Source organism: Oncorhynchus tshawytscha, linkage group LG09 (genome assembly GCF_018296145.1).
Source record: "Oncorhynchus tshawytscha isolate Ot180627B linkage group LG09, Otsh_v2.0, whole genome shotgun sequence".
Classification (NCBI taxonomy): Eukaryota; Metazoa; Chordata; class Actinopteri; order Salmoniformes; family Salmonidae; genus Oncorhynchus; species Oncorhynchus tshawytscha.
In genome coordinates, this window is record NC_056437.1 from 34,839,894 (window position 1) to 34,866,419 (window position 26,526).

General features: G+C 42.1%; 1 protein-coding gene across 3 annotated transcripts in view; it reads left to right on the top strand.

Annotated features, from left to right (window-relative positions):
* The window catches only part of abr (ABR activator of RhoGEF and GTPase), a 244,661-nt gene that overhangs the window by 71,746 nt on the left and 146,389 nt on the right, over positions 1–26,526 (top strand). For all 3 annotated transcript variants that reach the window (XM_024431737.2, XM_024431738.2, XM_024431739.2), the window contains exon 2: positions 16,050–16,228. In XM_024431737.2, the coding sequence (XP_024287505.1) occupies positions 16,050–16,228 (179 nt within the window). The remainder of the gene's footprint in view (positions 1–16,049; positions 16,229–26,526) is intronic.

The following is a 26,526-nucleotide window of genomic DNA, read 5'->3' on the forward strand; positions in this document are numbered from 1 at the left end:
ATTGGGCTCACAGTGTGAGGCTGTTGAGTATTAGATCCCTTTCAGAATGTCTTCATCACTCAGTAGACTGTAAACAAACTGTCTGGTTAGACTGTAAACTCTCCTTCCAGACTCACATTAAGCATCTCCAATCCAAAATGAAATCTAGAATCGGCTTCCTATTTTGCAACAAAGCATCCTTCACTCATGTTGCCAAACATATCCTCGTAAAACTGACTATCCTACCGATCCTTGACTTCTGCGATGTCATTTATAAAATGGCCTCCAACACTCTACTCAGAAAATTGGATGCAGTCTATCACAGGACCATCCGTTTTGTCACCGAAGCCCCATATACTAACCACCACTGCGACCTGTATGCTCTCGTTGGCTGGTCCTCACCTCATATTTGTCACCAAACCCACTGGCTCCAGGTCATCTATAAGTCTTTGCTAGGTAAAGCCCTGCCTTATCTCAGCTCACTGGTCACCATAGCAGCCACCACTCGTAACACGCGCTCCAGCAGGTATATTTCACTGGTCACCCCCAAAACCAATTCCTCATTAGGCCGCCTTTCCTTCCAGTTTTCTGCTGCCAATGACTGGAACGAATTGCTAAAATCACTGAAGCTGGACACCCATATCTCCCTCTTTAACTTTAAGCACCAGCTGTCAGAGCAGCTTACAGATCATTGCGCCTGTACATAGCCCATCTGTAAATAGGCCATCCAACTACCTCACCCCCATATTTATTTATTTTGCTCCTTTGCATCCCAGTATCTCTACTTGCACATTCATCTTCTGCACATCTATCACTCCAGTGTTTAATTGCTAAATTGTAATTACTTCGCCAGTGCGACCTATTTATTGCCTTTACCTCCCTAGTCTTACCTCATTTGCAGACTGTATATAGATTGTTTTCTTCATATTGTGTTAACTGTACGTTTGTTTATTCCATTTGTAACTCGGTGTTGTTGTTTGTGTCGCTATGCTTTATCTTGGCCAGGTTGCAATTGTAAATGAGAACTTGTTCTCAACTGGCCTACCTGGTTAAATAAAGGTGAAATACATTTTTTTAAAAGTACAAGACCTCCATGTTACTGTGAGTATCAGCACATTAGCAGGGATCTCATTGATCAAACTAGAGACTTCAATCTCACACACACACACACACACACACACACACACACACACACACACGCTGCTGCATTAATTTAATCAGAGAATACAGATAGGACATTGATTATATTGATTAAAAGCTGTTCTAATGAGTGACCTCTGAACTCCACACACAGCTCTTATCTACTTGGTCTACATCTATAGGCATTCTTCAGATACTACAGATTATGTGACCTGTGTATTTTTGTGTTATCCAGTATGCACATATTCCATTCAGTCCCTCGCTTATTTCCTTCCCTGAGCACTGTGTCAAACTGGAGCTACTTCAGGGAAACCAACAGTGAAAGTGATTTTAGAGGGAGAGAGTGAGTGCAACACACTATCACACAAATGACTGCCTGTTGGCTATTCAAAGCAGCCCTGGTCCCCATAGATACTCTATAGTACACAGACAGTGGCTTTTGGGTCAGGAGTGGTTTTCGAGTCATCATAGTAGACATGATATCAAACTGCAAAGGGAATGTAATTACACATTACACTCTAATGACTTGATAACTTGGCTTTAAATCCAATAATCATCCATTGTTTGTGATCACCGTGACACATAAAATTGTGAGTCATTAAATCACATGAATTGAAGATGAATCTGTATGTATGCTCATGCCGTGTTTGCATGACTTGGCATGTTTCCTATAGCAACATTGTCATTTACTGTACTGTCGCTGTTGTAAATCTTTTGTTTCCCTATCAGAGGCAGTCAGTGGAGAGAGGAAACACTGTACTGTTAATGTAATTCACTGACTGATTCAATGATTTACCATGGCCGTCTGACCTACGTCACTGTAATAGTGCTGCTAATATCAGGGCTATAGTGTGTGTGTTTTTAGTGCTTCTAATATCAGGGCTATAGTGTGTGTGTGTGTGTGTGTTTTAGTGCTGCTAATATCAGGACTATAATGTGTGTGTGTTTTAGTGCTGCTAATATCAGGACTATAGTGTGTGTGTGTTTTAGTGCTGGTAATATCAGGGCTATAGTGTGTGTTTTAGTGCTGGTAATATCAGGACTACAGTGTGTGTGTGTGTTTTAGTGCTGCTAATATCAGGACTATTCCAAGGTTATACCAGGTGACTTATGTTAGAGGAACTGACTGAGGCTGTGGTGTTTCACATCAGAGCTGGGAAGACAACATTTTGGGTTGTGTGTGTTTCCTCCTGAGCTCTTTGACTATGGGAATTTGAATGAGGGCCATTTGAAACAAACCTCACTGGTTTTACTCCTATGCTGAGCCCTGTGCTGTGGAGTGTGTTTTCAACTGTGTCTGTTTTGAGTTCAGTGCGAGGGACTGCCTATGTGGATTTGGTATAGTGTTGAGGTTGATCGGATGATTTCGTTTGTTGTGTTGAAGTGACAGAAGTTAAGGACATATGGCTTTTTTCTTTGAGGCTGTGTGCGCCATTCGTTCGCTCATCTCACCCCACGATCATCATGGTAAAGTTGGTTCACTGTGTTTATCTGTGTTGTGTCTGTCCATTTCTGCCTGTAGTCAATGTATTTGATGTGATTGATTCATGCCTTCTTGGCATTTTATTGAAATTGTATTTTCACTTCTGGAATGGTGGTGTTATTATGTGGGCATTCTGAAATGGTGAGATTTGTGACCCTTGTGTAAGGTCAAGTCCATAATTATTGGCACCCTTGATAAAGATTAGCAAAAAGGTCTGTAAAATAAATAAATAAAAGTTGTGTCAGTTGTGTGTCGTTCATGTTAAAGTTGGCCCATCTAAACCCGTCAGTCTCAGGGGTAGTACTTATCTACTCCATTGAAAAGTAATCGCAGGTTAGACTTGCCTGGGTAAGTATGTCGCCGCTCAACTGGAGAATCCCTCATTGACCGACTGACAGACATAGGAGAGTATTGATTTTGTGCGTGTTGGCAATGGGGGAGATTAGATTGTCAGAAAGCATTAGCTGATGTGTGTGTGTGATTGTGTGTGTGTGAGAGAGAGAGCGGGTGTGTGTGTGTGTGTGTGAGAGAGAGCGGATGTTTGTGTGTGTGTGTGTCCTTTGGGAAGGCAGTTATTACCACTGAGCGCTTGGGGAAGGGGCCAGGGCCTGTGTTAAGTGGACTGACCCTTTTTCAGTTTTCATCACTCATTGCACAGCTGCCTTCTGTAAATGGTATTTTGCTTGTATAAAGTACAAAGGTAGGCTATAGGCTTATCACTTCTCTATCTCTTCACTAGAAAGGTAATAATTCTTCACGCTCCACCTGTCTTCCTCTTCCCTGTTTGCATTTGTAATTTGTTAACGCACACAGAGCGCTACGATTATTGACTCTCTTCCTCCTCTTCCTGAATTTCACACACAGCCTCCTTGCTATGTTAGCCTACAGAGAATGGCCTCTCACTGTATATACACAATGGGTTTCTGAGGCTATTTCTCCCCTTGTGTTGAAATTAATTGAAATTAACTGTTGAAAACGAAATAACTGATATGCTTACACTTTGTCATTCTTGTGAGGAATGTCTAGAATGAGGGATGCACATTTTGATGTTCTGAATACAACTGCTGTTGCAAGATGATAAATCAGAATAGTTGGAGAATGCCTCAGTAAGCTTTAGAGTAGATATTCAGTTTGAGTAGACAACAGATCTATTGCTTGACTAAACAGTAAGTACATTCTGCCTCAGTAATTACACAATGTGGGCACTCCTGTGTCATTGGCACAGTCGGACCAGGGTCTCATGGACTTAAGGCACGGACACACCGGTTGGGTTTTCCGCCCATAATTTGCAAAGAGACTCTACATGTAGAAATGGGCGAATTCAGCAGTCAGACGCCCACCGACAGGGTGGTCCCTAAAACCCACCGCTCCTTCAGCAAGCGATTGAACGTAGACAAACGGCAGACTGTAATTTGGTGCGATGTGTTTTCTGCTTTTAGTTAGTTGGACTCATGTCTCTGTTGACCATTAGAGCTCCTGAAGTAATTTAACATGACGACTGCTCCGGACTTGGATTCTCTTTAGGAATGGTACTACTGTTCACTGAATTTGTTTGTATTAGTTAGCCTAGCTCTCCAATGTGTATTGGTTTCAGAGGTGTCTCTTTCAGTGCAGTGCTTCAACCAGCTCTGTTCTAGCACCTCTCTCTGCCCTGTTGTTTTAGTCATCCATCACTACAGATAAAGGCCAGTCTCTCTCTGCCCTGTTGTTTTAGTAGTCATTCACTACAGATAAAGGCCAGTCTCTCTCAGTGGCCTTTCCCTCTGGCCTTTACCATACAATGAATTAGTGATGCACCAGCTCAGTGTTTACTGGGATTTTATGGTTGTTTATGGCGGACATCTTTATCTCCTTGACCTACTACACTTTCTTTATTCTCCCCAATTTCGATCTTGTCTCATCGCTGCAACTCCCCAACGGGCTCGGTAGAGGCGGCGGTCGAGTCATGCGTCCTCCGAAACATAACCCGCCAAACCGCGCTTCTTAACACCCACCCACTTAACCCGGAAGCCAGCTGCACCAATGTGTCGGAGGAAACTCTATTCACCTGACGACCAAGGTCAGCCTGCAGGCGCCCGAGGTCAGCCACAAGGAGTCGCTAGAGCGCGATGAGTCAAGTAAATCCCCCCCTGTCCCCTCCCCTAACCCGGACGGCGCTGGGCCAATTGTGCGCCACCCTATGGGACTCCTGATCACGGCCGGTTGTGACACAGCCCGGGATCGAACCTAGGTCTGAAGTGACGCCTCAAATACTGCAATGCTGTGCGTTATACCGCTGCGCCACTCGGGAGTCTGGAAGCCTGTATGTTATATCTGAACGCAGAGCAGTGCCAGACGTACACACACACAGCCTTTCTGGTAACTGGTCACAGTTGTTCACTTAATTTTTCCTTAATGAAGAAGCCTCTTAATGAGTGTTTCCCAGGCAGTCAGGCAGACATTTCTAGGTTAGCCCTGTCTGTCTGTCACAGCTACAAATGCCTAATTAGGATAATCAGTTAAACAGAAGATGATTGTGACCATGATTGTGTCGCTCTTGCTGCTGGTGAGTCTCTGATCCACCTCTACGCAGACGACACCATTCTGTATACTTCTGGCCCTTCTTTGGACACTGTGTTAACAACCCTCCAGATGAGCTTCAATGTCATACAACTCTCCTTCCATGGCCTCCAACTGCTCTTGAATACAAGTAAAACCAAATGCATGCTCTTCAACCGATCGCTGCCTGCACCTTCCCGCCCGTCCAGCATAACTACTCTGGACGGTTCTGACTTATGTGGACAACTACAAATACCTAGGTGTCTGGTTAGACTGTAAACTCTCCTTCCAGACTCGCATCAAACATCTCCAATCCAAAGTTGAATCTAGAATCGGCTTCCTATTCGCAACAAAGCATCCTTCACTCATGCTGCCAAACATACCCTCATAAAACTGACCATCCTACCGATCCTTTATTTTGTAAATGACATCGCTGAAGTAGTCTCCAATACCCTACTCAATAAATTGGATGCAGTCTATCACAGTGCCTTCCGTTTTGTCACCAAAGCCCAATATACTACCCACCACTGCGACCTCTACGCTCTTGTTGGCTGGCCCTCGTTTCATACTCGTCACCTAACCCCCTGGCTCCGGGTCATCTACAAGACCCTGCTAGGTAAAGTCCCCCCTTATCTCAGCTCGCTGGTCACCATAGCAGCACCCACCTGTTCCACGCGCTCCAGCAGGTATATCTCTCTGGTCACCCCCAAAACCAATTCCTCCTTTGGCCGCCTCTCCTTCCAGTTCTCTGCTGCCAATGACTGGAACGAACTACAAAAATCTCTGAAACTGGAAACACTTTTCTTCCTCACTAGCTTTAAGCACCAGCTGTCAGAGCAGCTCACAGATTACTGCACCTGTACATAGCCCATCTATAATTTAGCCCAAACAACTACCGCTTCCCCTACTGTATTTATTTATTTTGCTCCTTTGCACCCCATTATTTCTATTTCTACTTCGCACATTCTTCCACTGCAAATCTACCATTCCAGTGTTTTACTTGCTGTATTGCGTTTACTTCGCCACCATGGTCTTTTTTGCCTTTTACCTCCCATATCTCACCTCATTTGCTCACATCGTATATAGACTTATTTTTCTACTGTATTATTGACTGTATGTTTGTTTTACTCCATGTTGTTGTATGTGTCGAACTGCTTTGCTTTATCTTGGCCAGGTCGCAATTGTAAATGAGAACTTGTTCTCAACTTGCCTACCTGGTTAAATGAAGGTGAAATTAAAAAAACTTCCACACTCACACATAATGTTCTCATACTGACTAACTTTTATTGAGACATATAAAAGTCACACAGACACATGCTAGTGCAGAGCGATTAGTGCTTTTTGAAGTTGTTTCGGTTCTAAATTATTTATTTATTTGACATGAAATGCACTATGCAATATGTGGGTTGAATTCCGTAACAACACAGAATAAAACAATTAATAAAAGTCCCATGATGGTAGTGACTGCCCATTACGGCTCACTTGTTAACCACCATTTATTCACTTTTATAAAATATTTCAGTTATTGTGTAGTATTTATTACATTTGTTTTATTTGATGACTTTATTATTTTATTCCAAGTAATCATCTCATCTCCATAGAGCTGCTGCGTCTGCTGTCTGACAAAATCCCTATTTTGTAGTTCTTCAAAGTAAATAAGGCATACTTTTATGACTGCTGAATACCAACTATCAATCACAGATCAGGGGTTTCCAAGCCCCCCTTCCAGCATTGGGGAACATCCCGCTCCCCCCATGTCTATTTCTATGGGAACAAACTGTTCACACCCCTCTTGTTGGTTGAGAGGAAAAAAGGTGCTCAATTTCCTATAATTCTACACATTTTTGTCATGGGGTGCAGCGAATTGTGCAGTTATAAAGCTCATGTTCTTGCAATTGTATACATTTTGCCATGTCTAATGTGTGTTCATGTGATATTTGAGTGACACAAACATTACAACAAAATCTATGGGCTAAAAAAACAAACTAAAAAACATGAGCTGACATGGGCTAGTTGATCTGGACATTTCTTACAAATTATAAATAGCTCTCGAAGGTATGCAGTGACTGACGTGATGAGGAAAACTGATGATGTACGATCTAATTTCGAAATTGCACCTTGTGCATTCTACTATTACAACTTTCAAGACTAAGTTGAAAGCTGGACAGAGTTGGGAGAGTAGACCACTACCTGGAAAAACATTATCGAAGTCAGAGATATCTCGCAAAGTAACAGCTGCTCTCTGTATCATCTCACATTCTTGTGTCACTTCCGTAGCAGGCTTAAAAAAACCCAGACCGGACAAGTAGATGCGCAATGGATTATGGTCATTGTCATTAGTTTAGCACATAAAACGTGGTAATAATGTGGAATATTGTCCTGTTGGAAACCACAACTCCCTACTAAATTAGAGTTAAGGCTGGATCTGATTTCTCTCACAGAAAAAAACTAAATGAAAGTCAAATAATTTGAACCGACGTCGGTCAATTATTCTGAAAAAAATATATAAACGCAACATGCAACAATTTCAACAATTTTGCCCATTCCAAATATGCCTGCCCATACCAAAACCTCACCGCCACCATGGGGCACTCTGTTCACAACGTTGACATCAGCAAACCACTAGCCCACACAACGTCATACCCATGGCCGGTTGGACGTTCTGCCAAATTTTCGAAAATGACGGCAACTTATGGTACGGAAATGAACATTAAAATCTCTGGCAACAGCTCTGGTGGGCCAATTGCATGCTCCCTCAAAACTTGAGATATCTGTGACATTGTGTTGTAATAAATCCGCACATTTTAGTGGCTTTTTATTGTCCCCGGCACAAGGTGCACCTGTGTAACGATCATGCTGCTTAATCAGCCTCTTGATATGTCCCACTGTCAGGTGGATGGATTGTCTTGACTAAGGATCAAATGCTCACTAACAGGGATGTAAACAAATGTGTGCACTAAATTTGAGAGAAATAATGGAAAATTGAATCTTTTCTTTCAGCTCATGAAACACAGAGTAGTTTAAAAACCGAAAAATAACAGATATTTCAGTTAATCGCTCAGCACTAAACACACCTACAGAAACTTCCACACACCGATAGAAACATAGATGCGCGCGCCCAGACACAAACAAGCACACACGGATAGACACACACAGACACAAAGGAACACACACACAGCAAAGAACATGCAAATGGGAACACACAGATAGAAACACAGACAGACCGGCAAACCTAAAAACGGAGAGCGGTGGAGAACGACAGTAAAGGCCAGCGTGTTTGTGTGTGTTGGAGAGCTGCAGGCAGTGTCGTGATAGAGGAGAGCGAGAGAGCATAGGCTGACTGGCTGACCTACATTCACCCCAATCCCCGTATTAGATCCCCTCAACCCCCTCCCACTGAATACACCATGATGGGTAGGAGGTGGCAGTCCACAAGTTAGACTGGATTTTCAGCTTATTCTATGAATCTTCCAACTGGGAATTCTGGAAGAGCAGGGAATGTTGGGACAGTTTGTTGGGAATGTTTGACTATCTATTTATCTTTGAGGCTGTTATCCATTCTCCATCTTCATGTAGCTCTGTCTGATGATATGGCGATTCTCTCCCAAGCATGCAGGCCTCTAACTCTGTAGATAATATAAGGAAAGAGAATACATTTGGGCTATGTAATAACTTTAGACTGTAACTTCGTAACATAACGATAGTTTTGGTCATGCAGTGTACATAATCCTATGTTGACACCTCAAATCTCATTCCAAAATCATGGCTATTAATATGGACTTGGTCCCCCCTTTGCTGCTATAACAGCCTCCCACTCTTCCCGGAAGGCTTTCCACTAGATTTTGGAACATTGCTGCGGGCACTTGCTTCCATTCAGCCACAAGAGCATTAGCATTAGAACATTTTTTTCCTACTGTATTATTGACTGTGTGTTTTGTTTATTCCATGTGTAACTCTGTGTTGTTGTTTGTGTCGCACTGCTTTGCTTTATCTTGGCCAGGTCGCAGTTGCAAATGAGAACTTGTTCTCAACTAGCCTACCTGGCTAAATAAAGGTGAAATAAAAAATTAAAAGTGAGTTTGGGCACTGATGTTGGGGGATTTAGGCATGGCTCGCAGTCTGTGTTCCAATTCATCCCAAAGGAGTTCGAAAGGGTTGAGGTCAGGGCTCTGTGCAGGCTAGTCAAGTTCTTCCACACCGATCTTGACAAATTTCTGTATGGACCCTGCTTTGTGCACAGGGGCAGTGTCATGCTGAAACAGGAAAGGGCCTTCCCCAAACTGTTGCTACAAAGTTGGAAGCACAGAATCGTCTTGAATGTCTTTGTATGTTGTAGCATTAAAATGTCCCTTCACTGGAACTAAGGAGCCTAGCCCGAACCATAAAAAACCGCTCCAGACCATTATTCTAACTGCACCAAACATTACAGTTGGCATATGGCATTGGGGCAGGTAGCAGTCCCCTGGCATCCGCCAAACGCAGATTTGTCCGTTGGACTGTCAGATGGTGAAGCGTGATTCATTGCTCCAGAGAACGTTTTTCCACTGCTCCGGAGTCCAATGGCGGCGATATTTACACCACTCTAGCCGACGCTTGGCATTGCTCGAGGTGATATTATGCATGAGTGCAGCTGCTCGGCTATGGAAACCCATTTCATAAAGCTCCCGACGAACAGTCTTTGTACTGACGTTGCAGTCTGGAACTCTTTAGTGAGTGTTGCAGCTGAGGACAGACACATTTTACATGCTACACGCTTCAGAAAGAGGAAGTACATTAGAGTGTCTAGTTTGAGAAACTGATGCCTCACAAGTCCTCAACTGGCATCTTCATTAAATAGTACCCTCAAAACACCAGTCTCAACGTCAACAGTGAAGAGGCGACTCTGGGATGCTGGCCTTAAGTTCCTTGCTAGCATAAACTTATCTTAGATTTTTTAAATATCTTATCATAATCTCTAGTTAACTACACACGGTTGATGATATTACTAGGTTAACTAGCTTGTCCTGCGTTGCATATAATTAATGCGGTGCCCGTTAGTTTCTCATCTAATCACAGCCTACTTTGCCAAACGGGTGATGCTTTAACAAAAGCGCATTCGCGAAAAAAGCATAATTGTTGCACAGATTTACCTAACCATAAACAACAATGCCTTTCTTAAAATTAACACAGAAGTATTTTTTTTTTTTAAACCTGCATATTTAGATAAAAGAAATTCATGTTAGCAGGCCATATTAACTAGGAAAATTGTGTCACTTCGCTTGCCTTCATTGCACGCATAGTCAGGGTATATGCAACAGTCTGGGCAGCTTGGCTCGTTACTTACTAATTTGCCAGAATTTTACGTAATTATGACATAACATTGAAGGTTGTGCAATGTAACAGCAATATTTAGACTTAGGGTTGCCACCCGTTCGATAAAATACGTAACGGTTCTGTATTTCACTGAAAGAATAAACGTTTTGTTTTCGAAATGATAGTTTCCGGGTTTTGACAATATTAATGACCAAAAGCTCGTATTTCTTGTGATTATTATAATTAAATTTATGATTTGATATTTGATTGAGCAGTCTGACTGAGTGGTGGTAGGCAGCAGCAGGCTCGTAAGCATTCATTCAAACAGCACTTTACTGCATTTGCCAGCAGCTTTTAGCAATGCTTGCTGCACAGCGCTGTTTATGACTTCAAACCTAACAGCTCCTGAGATTAGGCTGGTAATTCTAACGTGCCTATAAAAACATCCAATAGTCAAAGGTAAATGAAATACAAATGGTATAGAGAGAGATAGTCGACGCGTCATAATTCCTATAATAACTACAGCCTAAAACTTCTTAACTGGGAATATTGAAGACTCATGTTAAAAGGAACCACCAGCTTCCATATGTTCTCGTGTTCTGAGCAAGGAACTTAAACGTTAGCTTTTTTACATGGCACATATTGCACTTTTATTTTATTTTCCAACACTTTGTTTTTGCATTATTTAAACCAAATTGAATGCTTATTTATTTGAGACTAAATAGATATTATTTACGTATTATTTTAAGTTAAAATAAGTGTTAATTATTAATTCAATATTGTTGTAATTGTCATTATTACAAGTGCGTATCTATCTATCTTCAATAATCGGTATTTACTTTTTTTGGTCCTCCAATAATCGGTATCGGTGTTGAAAAATTGTCTTAGGCCGACCTCTAGTACGTACGGTCACTGTGGGGACGACGTCGTCGATGCACCGATTGATGAAGCCGGTGACTGAGGTGGTATGCTCCTCAATGCCATTGGATGAATTCCGGACATATTCCAGTCTGTGCTAGCAAAACAGTCCTGTAGTGTAGCATCCTTGTCATCGGACCACTTCCGTATTGAGCAAGTCACATGTACTTCCTGCTTTAGTTTTAACTTTTAAAAAGGAATCAGGAGGATATAATTATGCTAAGAATTTTCCAAATGGAGGGCGGTGAAGAGCTGTGTGTGGAGTAATGGTGGTCAAGAGTTTTATTTCCTCTGGTTGCACATGTTACATGCTGGTAGAAATGAGGTAAAACTGATTTAAGTTTGCCTGCATTAAAGTCCCCCGGCAACTTGGAGTGCCGCTTCTGGAGGAGCATTTTCTTGTTTGCTTATGGTCTTATTAGAGTTGTTTGAGTGCAGTCTTAGTGCCAGCATCAGTTTGGTGGTAAGTAGACATCTACGAATAATATAGATGAGAACTCTCTTGGTAGATGGTGTGGTCTACAGCTTCTTCAAGTTCGAGGTTAGTAAACTCTGTTCTGATGTCCAGAAGTTATTTTCGGTCATAAGAGATGGTGGCAGCAACATTATGTACAAAATAAGTAAACTCCCCGTCATGTGATTTTCCTTGACATATTTTACTTACCAGACACCACAATGGCAATATTTTAATAGCCAATACTGGCAATGATGACAGGCTGCTGGCCTCACGTTTTATTACAAATCAATGATGCTGTATTAAGATTTACACTGGAATATAAAGGGGTCCATAGGGCTTCACATGAGTCTGAATTTACCAGTCATGTACAGAAGGTTTATGTTTTGAATAAGCAGTGCTTAAAGAAGCATATAAAGCCAGTTGCAGTTAGAATGGCTCTATAGCCCTGTGCTCAGTCAGCTGGCTCTCATGCCCTTGTCACCCAGCACAACAGATGGCATGACGCGTTGCATGGCAACACAGGCAAGCCCTTGTGGTGTATGGGGAGGACCTAGTAGTTGAGTGACAGGTGGGTGGTCCATTAGCTGTGTTGTCAACCACGTCAGTGACTGACACATGGGTTGGTCCCGCCCCTCTGGGTCCGGTTCAAATTGGGCCTCTTGTCTATGTAGGCCTATATGCCACTGAGGATTTCAAATTCTCTCTGACACTGCTTTCATTTTCAATTTGGTCATCACAGCTAGATCCTTTCAATACTACTGTGTGTTGTGGAGAGAGGCTTCTAGCCAGAGTGTCTCTAGCTGAAGGGCCTAGACATTCATAATATGCATACTACCGTGCTCCACACTCTCATGCTCCAAGTGCATTCTCCGAGCCACATAGCCATATTGACTGAGAATGGACGAACCCTTTTACTGAACCTTCCTCCATCTAGCCAGGACAATGGCAATAGAGATGAAACAAGATATACAGAAAGCAATTGTTTACATTTTATTTTACCTTTATTTAACTAGGCAAGTCAGTTAAGAACAAATTCTTATTTTCAATGACGGCCTAAGAACAGTGGGTTAACTGTCTGTTCAGGGGCAAATGTTTTACTTCATACTGTAACTATCAGCTAGCTATATGTGAATTGTAATAATGTAGCTAACTAGATAGTATAACAGGCAAAAATGTACTAAAACCAATGGTATCCAAGGTAGATGTCAATTCTTTGTGGGTAGCTAGCTAACAATTATTTGGCTAGATAACCTGTTGAGTGTAGGGGGCAGTATTTTGATGTTTGTATGAAAAATGTACCCAAATGAAACTGCCTATTTCTCAGGCCCAGAATCTAGAATATGCATGTAATTGTCAAATTAGGATAGAAAACACTCTAAAGTTTCCAAAACTGTCAAAATATTATCTCTTAGTACAACATAACTGATATTGCAGGCGAAAACCTGAGGAAAATCCAACCCGGAAGTGCTGTTTTTCCTGAAAGCTCTCTGTTCCATTGCCTGCCTTTGCTCCATTTAAAGGGATATCAACCAGATTCCTTTTCCTATGGCTTCCACATGTTGTGAACAGTCTTTAGACATAGTTTCAGGCTTTTATTTTGAAAGATCACATCGCGTCATTGTATGGCTGGGTGCAGCAGCATTTTGCATGCGCAACAGTTTGGAGCAGACATTTTCTCTTTCTCTCCTATTGAAGAAGCTACAGTCCCGGTTGAAATATTATCAATTATATATTGTAAAAACAACCTGAGGTTTGATTATAAAAAAACGTTTGACATGTTTCTACGAACTTTACGGATACTATTTGGAATTCTCGTCTGGCCGGTCATGACCGCTGGAGCCTGTGGATCTCTGAACATAACGCGCCAACCAAATGGAGGTATTTTGGATATAAAAATAATCTTTATGGCACAAAAGGAACATTTATTGTGTAACTGGGAGTCTCTTGAGTGCAAACATCTGAAGATCATCAGAAGTAAGCAATTTAATTTATTGCTTTTCTGAGTTTCGTGACCAATCTACTTGGCTGCTAGCTGTTTGTAATGTTTTGTCTACTGAGAGAGATGTCCTTACATAAACGCTTGGTATGCTTTTGCCGAAAAGCTTTTTTGAAATCTGACACGCCAGGTGGATTAACAACAAGCTAAACTGTGTTTTGCTATATGGCACTTGTGATTTCATGAAAATTAAATATTTTTAGTAATTTAATTTGAATTTGGCGCTCTGCAATTCAGCGGATGTTGACGAAAATGATCCCGCTAATGGGATGGGTGCATCAAGAAGATAACAGTAGTAGCTAGCCAGTTAGCTCTATTGACTTACTATGGGCTTGCGACCTATGAACACTACAGTGGGTATTGTAGGCACCCAATACCCACAGTCTGTTTCATTTTGTCTTAGTTACATCTTACAAAACAGTACATTGGTTATGTACAGTACCAGTCAAAAGTTTGGACACACCTACTCATTCAAGGGCTTTTCTTTATTTTGACTATTTTCTATATTGTAGAATAATAGCGATGACATCAAAACTATGAAATAACACATGGAATCATGTATTAACCAAAAAAGTGTTAAACAAATCAAAATATATTTTATATGAGATTCTTCAAAGTAGCCACCTTTTGCCTTGATGGCAGCTTTGCACACTCTTGGCATTCTCTCAACCAGCTTCACCTGGAATGCTTTTCCTTCACTCTGCAGTCCAACTCATCCCAAACCATCTCAATTGGGTTGAGGTTGGGTGATTGTGGAGGCTAGGTCATCTGATGCAGCACTCCATCGCTCTCCTTCTTGGTCAAATAGCCCTAAGTGCACTAAGTGCAAACCAGATGGGATGGCATATCGCTGCAGAATGCTGTTTTAGCGGTCCTGGTTGTGTGTGCCTTGAATTCTAAATAAATCACTGACAGTGTCACCAGCAAAGCACCATCACACCACCTCCTCCATGCTTCATGGTGGGAACCACACATGCGGGGATCATCCGTTCACCTACTCTGCGTCTCACGAAGACACGGCTGTTGGTACCAAAAATCTCAAATTTGGACACATCAGACCAAAGGACAGATTTCCACCAGTCTAATGTCCATTGCTCGTGTTTCTTGGCACAAGCAAGTCTCTTCTTATTATTGGTGTCCTTTAGTAGTGGTTTTACACAGTCTCCTCTGAACAGTTGATGTGTCTGTTACTTGAACTTTCTGAAGCATTGATTCATGCTGCAATTTCTGAGGCTGGTAACCCAAATGAACTTATCCTCTGCAGCAGAGGTAACTCTGGTTCTTCCTTTCCTGTGGCGGTCCTCATGAGAGACAATTTCATCATAGCGCTTGATGGTTTTTGTGACTGCACTTGAAGAAACTTTCAATGTCCTTGACCTTTTCTGGATTGACTGACCTTCATGTCTTAAAGTAATGATGGACTGTCATTTCTCTTTGCTTATTTAGCTGTTCTTGCCATAATATGGACGTGGTCTTTTGCAAAATAGGGCTACAGTATATTCTGTATATCACCCCGACCTTGTCACAACAAAACAGATTGGCTCAAATGCATTGAGAAGGAAAGAAATTCCACAATTGAACTTTTAACAAGGCACACCTACCTATTAATTGAAATAAATTCCAGGTAACTACCTCATGAAGCTTGTTGAGAGAATGCCAAGAGTGTGCAAAGCTGTCATCAGTGCAAAGGGTGGCTACTTTGAAGAATGTCAACACTTTTTGCTTCCTACATGATTCCATATGTGTTATTTCATGGTTTTGATGTCTTCACTATTATTCTACAATGTCGAAAATAGTAAAAACCCTTGAATGAGTAGGTGTGCTAAAACCTTTGACTGGTACTGTATGTGCTTTTGTGCTTATTCAAGTATCCTCAGTAATGGCATTATCTAGTAATGCCACGGCTGCTCTGTATTGTAGTAGTTATTCTGTAGTAGCCTATAGCCCTGGATAACATATTAGTTTTTGCACTACAGTATTCATTCAGCTGTGTCCAGCTTGTTGTGGGGCAGGTTCAATCTATCTTGTCCAGAATGTCCAGCCTACACATTTCCCACATTAGTTCCCTTCTCGCTCTCTCTCCCTCTCGCACTCTCATTGTCCACCGCCTCTCTACCCCACCCTCTCTCTCGCTCCCCCCACCCTCTCGACCCACCCTCTCCATCTTACTCTCTCTCTTCAACATGGGTCTGTGTTTCCCATCATTCTTTATGCACTGTATCCTAACCCTTCTCTCTCTCCTTCAGATTTCAACTATAACACAGACGGGTATGACGGTGATGCAGCAGAGGATCATAAGAGTCAGGACGGTTCAGAGACCATGCCCTTCATAGACGAGTCCCCCACCATCTCCCCCAGCCTGTGTGCATGCGGCCCTGATGGAGATGCCATCTCCCCTGTCCCACCAGAGGACCTGCTGCCCGGGGTGAGTCCCATACACACATGCGTTTACGCACAGACACTAGGCGTGAAAGAGTTGACAAAACTCACAGTACGATACGGTGGTGTCACAGTTCGGTATTTTCCATGTATTATAATAGTAAACATGGGTAGCTTGAATTCCCAGGAGCAGATGGAAACAAAGGGACAACAAAAAACAGCAGTGTCTGTCTTATAACATGAAATATAATAGTAATTTAAAACGGAAAATAAAATAGTCAATTAAAACAGAATTTCAACAAGAGTGCATAGTCCAGCAGCATATATCCAAATTAAGTCACATAGCAGTGCCTTAAACAAAATAGGACCACTTAAGACTGGTTACTTGAAAATCTGATAAAAATGTTTATTTTTTTTCAAGTTTTTCTTTAAGAAGATTAGTCTATCTGCAGTGAGCACAGATCGGCTTGCTGTGGCAATGTCAGCTGCTGTGGAGAATAGCCTCTCGCTAGGGACAGAGGTACCAGGCACAGCCAGGTAGTGCCTTGCTAACATGGCAACATGAGGTTATATTAACTCTTTGGTCTTGTAAGTCGATCAGCATCTGGGGAATACAGTCCACTTCCCTGTATGAGGTCACCACCTCCTCTATGACCTTGACCTTTGACTTGGTTCACTGCTCCTGTGTCGTGAACAACTCCCCAGACACTATTATGACAATTACAATTATTGCTTTATAGTTTATTGTTAAATCACTAATTAATAAATGTCACATTTAACAAAATAAATAAAATATCTGTTGTATATTGGTCACAATCTCTGCTGTGATTTCATTGTAGACTCAGACGAGCAGCAGCATCCAGGTGCAGTAGGGACTTGAGCCGGGAGTCCAAAGCAGTGCTCTTGTGTAAGAAGTCTTTGACACCGGGGCCAGCATATCTAGGCTCCAGGTTAACTCTGATAGCAGTCATGACACCCCTTACTGCGGGTTCATCTAATTCAGATGAAGATGGCGTAGCAGTGCAGACTTGGTTTGTTGTCCTCTTGTTTATTTTTTGTATTTTTTGTATATATTCCAATTTATTTTTCAATCTCTTTTGCCATTTTAAAATTAAATATACCTTCCGGTAACCCGCCTCACTCAATGTGACACGAATCTGTTATTGTTTTAGACCCTATAGCCAAAACTTTAATCAAAAGGTAGCCAGCTAATTATCTAAGTTAATAGCTATTTAGTCATTGTTAGCCACTTCTCGCGGCCTATACCCTCTGCTCAGGCACCAGACGTTTTTTTAGCCTGGATAATACCTGCCAGCCTCTGACTGTTTTTCTCCACTACAACGCCAGATTTCTGCCGTAAACCCTGGACCATTGATCCTCACAGCTAGCTAGCTGCCACTGAGGGACCCAGCCACGAAGCTAGCCCTGAGCCAGGCGCCTTTCCCAGCTAGCAAACTAAATTTCCACAACTACAATACCTCTTTCGCCATCTGGCCCGGTCCCTTCGTCGACATGGCGCCCCGCGGTACCACCACGACTGTTCCGCAGACGTAATTCCATTAGTTCACCTCCTTTGGCCGCCTTAAATCCGTAAACATGGGTACCCTCAGATATTATCCTGACTAACTTGCCCTCCAAATACACCTCCACTGTTTTCAATCAGGATCTCAGCGATCACTGCCTCATTGCCTGCATCCGCTATGGGTCCGCGGTCAAACGACCACCCCTCATCACTGTCAAACGCTCCCTAAAACACTTCTGCGAGCAGGCCTTTCTAATCGACCTGGCCCAGGTATCCTGGAAGGATATTGACCTCATCCCGCCAGTTGAGGATGCCTGGTCGTTCTTTAAAAATAATTTCCTCACCATCTTAAATATGCATGCCCCTTTCAAAATATGTAGAACTAAGAACAGATATAGCCCTTGGTTCACTCCATACCTTACTGACCTCGACCAGCACAAAAACATCATGTGGCGGACTGCAATAGCATTGAATAGTCCCCGCCATATGCAACTGTTCAGGGAAGTCAGGAACCAATACACACAGTCAGTTAGGAAAGTGAAAGGTTAGCTTTTTCAAACAGAAATGTGCATCCTGTAGCTCTAACTCCAAAAAGTTTTGTGACACTGTAAAGTCCATGGAAAACAAGAGCACCTCTCAGCTGCCCACTGCACTGAGGCTAGGCGACACGGTCACCACCGATAAATTCATGATAATCGAAAATTTCAACAAGCATTTCTCTACGGCTGGCCACGCTTTCCTCCTGGCTACCCCGGCCAACAGCTCCGCAACTACTTGCCCGCTCCCCAGCGTCTCCTTCACCCAAATCCAGATCACAGATGTTCTGAAAGAGCTGCAAAACCTGGACCTGTACAAATCAGCTGGGCTAGACAATCTGGACTCTTTCTAAAATTATCCGCCGCCATTGTTGCAACCCCTATTACCAGTCTGTTCAACCTCTCTTTCGTTTCATCTGAGATCCCTAAAGATTGGAAAGCTGCCGTAGTCATCCCCTCTTCAAATGGTGTGACACTCTCGACCCAAACTGTTTTTGACCTATATCCATCCTGCCCTGCCTTTCTAAAGTCTTTGAAAGCCAAGTTAATAAACAGATCACTGACCATTTCGAATCCCATCAATTCTTCGCTGTGCATTCCGGTTTCCGAGCTGGACACGGGTGCACCTCAGCCACGCTCAAGGTACTAAACCATATCATAACCGCCATCGGTAAAAGACAGTACTGTGCAGCCGTCTTCATCGATCTGGCCACGGCTTTCGACTCTGTCAATCACCGTATTCTTATCGGCAGACTCAATAGCCTTGGTTTCTCAAATGACTACCTCGCCTTGTTCACCAACTACTTCGGAGATAGAGTTCAGTGTGTCAAATCGGAGGGCCTGTTGTCCGGACCTCTGGCAGTCTCTATGGGGTTACCACAGGGTTCAATTCTCGGGCCGACTCTTTTCTCTGTACAGTGCCTTGCGAAAGTATTCGGCCCCCTTGAACTTTGCGACCTTTTGCCACATTTCAGGCTTCAAACATAAAGATATAAAACTGTATTTTTTTGTGAAGAATCAACAACAAGTGGGACACAATCATGAAGTGGAACGACATTTATTGGATATTTCAAACTTTTTTAACAAATCAAAAACTGAAAAATTGGGCGTGCAAAATTATTCAGCCCCTTTACTTTCAGTGCAGCAAACTCTCTCCAGAAGTTCAATAAGGATCTCTGAATGATCCAATGTTGACCTAAATGACTAATGATGATAAATACAATCCACCTGTGTGTAATCAAGTCTCTGTATAAATGCACCTGCACTGTGATAGTCTCAGAGGTCCGTTAAAAGCGCAGAGAGCATCATGAAGAACAAGGAACACACCAGGCAGGTCCGAGATGCTGTTGTGAAGAAGTTTAAAGTCGGATTTGGATAAAAAAACATTTCCCAAGCTTTAAACATCCCAAGGAGCACTGTGCAAGCGATAATATTGAAATGGAAGGAGTATCAGACCACTGCAAATCTACCAAGACCTGGCCGTCCCTCTAAACTTTCAGCTCATACAAGGAGAAGACTGATCAGAGATGCAGCCAAGAGGCCCATGATCACTCTGGATGAACTGCAGAGATCTACAGCTGAGGTGGGAGACTCTGTCCATAGGACAACAATCAGTCGTATATTGCACAAATCTGGCCTTTATGGAAGAGTGGCAAGAAGAAAGCCATTTCTTAAAGATATCCATAAAAAGTGTCGTTTAAAGTTTGCCACAAGCCACCTGGGAGACACACCAAACATGTGGAAGAAGGTGCTCTGGTCAGATGAAACCAAAATTGAACTTTTTGGCAACAATGCAAAACGTTATGTTTGTCGTAAAAGCAACACAGCTCATCACCCTGAACACACCATCCCCACTGTCAAACATGGTGGTGGCAGCATCATGGTTTGGGCCTGCTTTTCTTCAGCAGGGACAGGGAAGATGGTTAAAATTGATGGGAAGATGGATGGAGCCAAATACAGGACCATTCTGGAAGAGAACCTGATGGAGTCTGCAAAAGACCTGAGACTGGGACGGAGATTTGTCTTCCAACAAGACAATGATCCAAAACATAAAGCAAAATCTACAATGGAATGGTTCAAAAATAAACATATCCAGGTGTTAGAATGGCCAAGTCAAAGTCCAGACCTGAATCCAATCGAGAATCTGTGGAAAGAACTGAAAACTGCTTTTCACAAATGCTCTCCATCCAACCTCACTAAGCTCGAGCAGTTTTGCAAGGAGGAATGGGAAAAAATTTCAGTCTCTCGATGTGCAAAACTGATAGAGACATACCCCAAGCGACTTACAGCTGTAATAGCAGCAAAAGGTGGCGCTACAAAGTATTAACTTAAGGGGGCTGAATAATTTTGCACGCCCAATTTTTCAGTTTTTGATTTGTTAAAAAAGTTTAAAATATCCAATAAATGTCGTTCCACTTCATGATTGTGTCCCACTTGTTGTTGATTCTTCACAAAAAAAATACAGTTTTATATCTTTGTTTGAAGCCTGAAATGTGGCAAAAGGTCACAAAGTTCAAGGGGGCCGAATACTTTCGCAAGGCACTGTATATATCAACGATGTCGCTCTTGCTGCGGGTGATTCCCTGATCCACCTCTACGCAGTCGACACCATTCTGTATACATCTGGCCCTACTTTGGACACTGTGTTAACAAACCTCCAAACGAGGTTCAATGCCAAACAACACTCCTTCTGTGGCCTCCAACTGCTCTTAAACGCTAGCAAAACCAAATGCATGCTTTTCAACCGATCGCTGCCCGCACCCGCCCACCCGACTAGCATCACTACTCTGGACGGTTCTGACCTAGAATACGTGGACAAGTACAAATACCTAGGTGTCTGGCTAGACTGTAAACTCTCCTTCCAGACTCATATCAAACATCTCCAATCCAAAATCAAATCTAGAATCGGCTTTCTGTTTTGCAACAAAGCCTCCTTCACTCACGCCGCCAAACTTACCGTAGTAAAACTGACTATCCTCCCGATGTCATCTACAAAATAGCTTCCAATACTCTACTCAGCAAATTGGATTTAGTCTTTCACAGTGCCATCTGTTTTGTTACCAAAGCGCCTTATACTACCCACCACTGCGAACTGTATGCTCCAGTCGGCTTGCCCTCGCTACATATTCGTCGCCAGACCCACTGGCTCCATGTCATCTATATGTCTATGCTAGGTAAAGCTCCGCCTTATCTCAGCTCACTGGTCACGATAACAGCACCCACCTGTAGCACACGCTCCAGCAGGTATATCTCACTGGTCATCCGCAAAGCCAACACTTCCTTTGGCCGCCTTTACGTCCAGTTCTCTGCTGCCAGTGACTGGAAAGAGTTACAAAAATCGCTGCAGCTGTTCATAGTCTGTAAATAGCCCACCCAATCTACCTACCTCATCCCCATATTGTTTTTATTTACTTTGCTGCTCTTTTGCACACCAGTATCATTACTTTCACACCATCTGCTCATCTATCACTCCAGTGTTAATCTGCTAAATTGTAATTACTTTGCTACTATGGCCTGTTTATTGCCTTACCTCCTCATGCCATTTGCACAAACTGTATATAAACTATTGCCTGTATGTTTGTTTATTTCATGTGTAACTCTGTGTTGTTTGTGTCGCATTGCTTTGCTTTAGCTTGTCCAGGTCGCAGTTGTAAATGAGAACTTGTTCTCAACTAGCTTACCTGGTTAAATATAGATTTTAGTGATGTTATATATATGCAGGCCTCAGCGTATCATGCAGCCCTCAGGTTCATTACAAATCAAATCAGAAACGTCTAACACATTGTGATCTCTACAGCGCTGTTGGCTGGTCATTTTATCTCTGTTCTTTTTTTAGTTAGGTCAGTAAATAAATACCAATTACGGTCACATTCTGATTTGCTTCTAACAGTACCAAAAATTAGAACAGGTCATGGTAGAAATAGTTTTAGTTACTTAGCACCGTGCTCCTGGAATTCTCTCCTGAACATTTTAAAATGTGGTGATCTAGTTTCGTTGGTGGAGTTTAAACACTTGATCGATGTATATATCATAGAAGACTGTAATTGTTTTTAGGCCAGCTGTTTTTAGTCAAGATGTTTGTGTTTTTAATGTAATATGTAATTGTTGTACTGTCTGTCTGTTTATAGTTTTGTTTAATGTTGTGTTAGTGTATGTAAGTTGTTTTGTCAAACGTTGTTCCCCCATGGACCATGGAAACTGATGGAATGCTCTGTGCATTTCAGTGTTGTGACTGTTTTGAGAGGTTTGCACACTTTGATAACTTCCTCTGCTTGTTTGTCATTTTCAGACTAAGTCACAATATCTTTGACATTCTTCCTCACAGCTTGTTCAGTCAGTGTAGAATACAGCTCAACTTTCTGCTCAAGGTACCTCTCAACCATGTCATGGCTTGATTTCCATCTAGTAGGGACATCTTGGATTAGTTTGTGGTTTGGCAGATCCAGCATCTCCTGTTTGAAAACATGTGCAGAAGTTGTGCTTTTACGAAAGAAAGATACCACTTTCCTGATCTGTCCTATGAGGTGAGAGATTGGATTCACTGTCATTGCTTTTTGAAATGCTAGATTAATAACGAGAGCAAAGCATCTTATCTGTGGCCCCAATTCAGCTAGTGCAACTGCATTTGCAATATTTCTAGTGTTGTCAGTGGTCACAGGAATCGCTACATTATCCCTCTCCAACTTCCACACTGCAACTACTTCCCTTAGCTCCTCCCCCAAGTTTACACTGGTGTGACTCCTCTCAAGGGGACGTGTTTGAAACACATGGCTGTTTACCTCCCACTCTGCCGTAATGAAATGAGCCTTACAGTAAGGTAGCTCTAGATGTCCAACTGTTTGTTGTTAAAGCAACAGATCGCGTTTCTCACAACTTGCTCTCAAGTTGTTCTTTTTTAAAAGTTTTTTGTATAAGACAGGTATTAATGTCTGGGGAAAAATGTGTACAGTAAGGAATAGTATCGGCCACTTTAAACATGCATCTGAACCCCGCCATCTCTACCACAGAGAAGGGGCTCATATCTGCCTCTATGAATTTAGCTATCGCTGAGTTGTTTTCTCTAACCTTACCGGAGTCGGCCTCATTATGGTTGCCTGAATGAAGGCTGTGGGGAGAAGTGGTTGCGGTTTCATTTTTTCACCTGGTCCCACGGAATTGCACTTTGGGGTGATGTCGGCGCAAATGAGTAGTCTTGTTACTCATATTGCCACTGGAATAGGCTATCGGCAATGAACAGAGCCTACATGTTGTAGAAGTTTTATCCACCACTCTAATAGTCTATCGGTAATGAACAGAGCCTACATGTTGTAGAAGTTTTATCCACCACTCTAATAGTCTATCGGTAATGAACAGAGCCTACATGTTGTAGAAGTTTTATCCACCACTCTAATAGGCTATCGGTAATGAACAGAGCCTACATGTTGTAGAAGTTTTATCCACCACTCTAATAGGCTATCGGTAATGAACAGAGCCTACATGTTGTAGAAGTTTTATCCACCACTCTAATAGTCTATCGGTAATGAACAGAGCCTACATGTTGTTGAAGTTTTATCCACCACTCTAATAGGCTATCGGTAATGAACAGAGCCTACATGTTGTAGAAGTTTTATCCGCCACTCTAATAGTCTATCGGTAATGAACAGAGCCTACATGTTGTAGAAGTTTTATCCACCACTCTAATAGGCTATCGGTAATGAACAGAGCCTACATGTTGTAGAAGTTTTATCCGCCACTCTAATAGTCTATCGGTAATGAACAGAGCCTACATGTTGTAGAAGTTTTATCCACCACTCTAATAGTCTATCGGTAATGAACAGAGCCTACATGTTGTAGAAGTTTTATCCACCACTCTAATAGTCTATCGGTAATGAACAGAGCCTACATGTTGTAGAAGTTTTATCCACCACTCTAATAGTCTATCGGTAATGAACAGAGCCTACATGTTGTAGAAGTTTTATCCACCACTCGTTGGTAATCCCCGCTATAGTTTACAGGGAAACCGAAATGTTGCCAGACGGCAGACCTGAATGATACTGGGGCGTCTTCTAGTTCTGGCTCGCCACGTTGCTCCTTTGCATTTAGCTAACTTCCAAATCCTTCATAAGCTAACGTAAACTCGTACATCGCCTTGGTCCGTACAATTGCCCTTATTTTAGTGCCCCAAAAACTTAATACTTCCAGATCAACTGTAATGTCAATACCATTGTAAAGCACAATTTCTCCCCTTTCCAACAGAATCAATTACATGACCTAAACACTGGCCGTTTCTGCATAATTCAAGCAGGCAATGAGTCCAGTCTGGTCTTTTTAAAAATGGCGGGTGGGGAAGCGAAACTAATGCGTGATAGTGAGAAGGAGAGATCAGTGTGGGAAAATAGCTTTTTTTCACTCGATCTGTCCAACTTATCACCTTATCGCCTCAAAAATTTAAATAAAACACTATGAAGAGTTTATATAATGTGTTTGTGTCGACTTTGAATCGATTTTTTTAGGCAGGTGCTAAAGTGATCTTAGAAGTAAACAGCGGCTTTGAGAATGATGATCACATGCAATGATGACGCAAAAAATGACTTGGTATTCCCCCTTACCCCCGTCACTGTCCATTTCTTGTTTTTAAAGGATGAGAGGAGTGCCACACCTGGTAGAGAGAGATTGTAAGACAGAAATAGTTGCTTTATGCGTGCTGTATGTTACGACATGACACGTCTAGATGTAACGGAGGGTCCGTTTCTCCAAGACTATAGAGCCATTACCATGTTGATCAACACTTGAATAGAAACCTAGTTCACACCCCCGGTTTTGAAGTCAACACAGTCACTACAGTCCCATTAGTTTTCTTTGTAGCCTCGTTTGAATGTTGCGGTTGCGCACATTTGTATGGAATGGGGTGAGTTTATATTAATTGCTGCTACGACGGTCTCTCAGCTCTGTTCTCGCTGGAGTGAAATAACTAATGAGCAGAGCTGCATACAGCTACGAGACAAAACAACTCCATAAAATAAAAAAATATTTTGATATTTTTCCAACGTCAATCTATACGCCAGTGGTTTATGCAATCATCATTTTTTTACAATGAAATATGTATATATATATTTTCCTAGCTATAATATATGATTAATGTATTATTCGGTTCGCAGTGCGTACCGAACCGTGGACCCTGTACTGAGCGGTTCAATACGAATACACGTAGCGTTTCACCCCTAACACATACACTGGCGTAAAGGACAGTATTGCAGAGGTGCACAACTCCGGCTTGCAAGGTCTGGGGCCGGGTTACTTCTTACTCCTGTCAGTGCTTTTGCTGCAAACACTTCTTATTCCTACTGTAATTCATTGTGGTCACAACCAATGTTCCCTCTAATATTTTTCTGCTGAGCGCAAACTTGAACGTTGTGAAACATCTGTGCAACTTCTAGTGTGTGTTTACTGTGAACACTGAGGCTGTAACTACTTTAAATTGTAGTTTTAAGTGGCCAATTAGGCTAGAGTGGCTATTTGATCATAATGTAGGCCTACCACAGTGGACTCACATAAAAAAACGATGGAGAAAATGCATCCCATAAGAATTTAACATGGAAATAGGAGTTATATTATTCAGCCTACAGTAGCAGCCAATGTGTGGTGTTCAATGTAGGCCTAGATTCCATGAGACTTAAAAAAATTAAATATGCAGGGCATTGACATTAATCTGTTTATCCACTTGTCCTTCAGAGAATGAGGTGACTGGAAATGTTGGTGTGTTGTTTGAAGCAAAAAACCACCAATAAAATGCATTATTATTCCCATACCATTATTACAGAAAATCTGACACATTATGCTACCTGTTGGCTACTTAGCTCATCCAAGCCTCTCTCAAAATACAACACTGCCCCTTTAGGACAAAAACAGCTCTACCTGACTCACTATTCAAAGATGTCGAGAAATGTACACGTTTTGTGCTTTTTGTAGGAAGCAATCACTATTGCTGACTACAAATGATCTATAACTGGGCTAATAACTCAATAACTAGCAAAGGATATGAACAACATGCGCACATGTGGCTACATGCAGCTCTTGATTTTATCTCAACTGATGGCGAAACTCAAGTCACACCACATTATTTCTGCCTTGTACACAAATTCATGTTATTCCTATGAACAGAGAAAGTGAAATATTCCTCGATATTAGAAAAACCCAAGCCTCTAATAACAGCAACGCAAGCACATAGATGCACTTTCCTACTGATTCATTACTGCTGCAGTGCTTATTGTAGTGCTGAGTGGAAATAGGAAGAACACACATTTTATG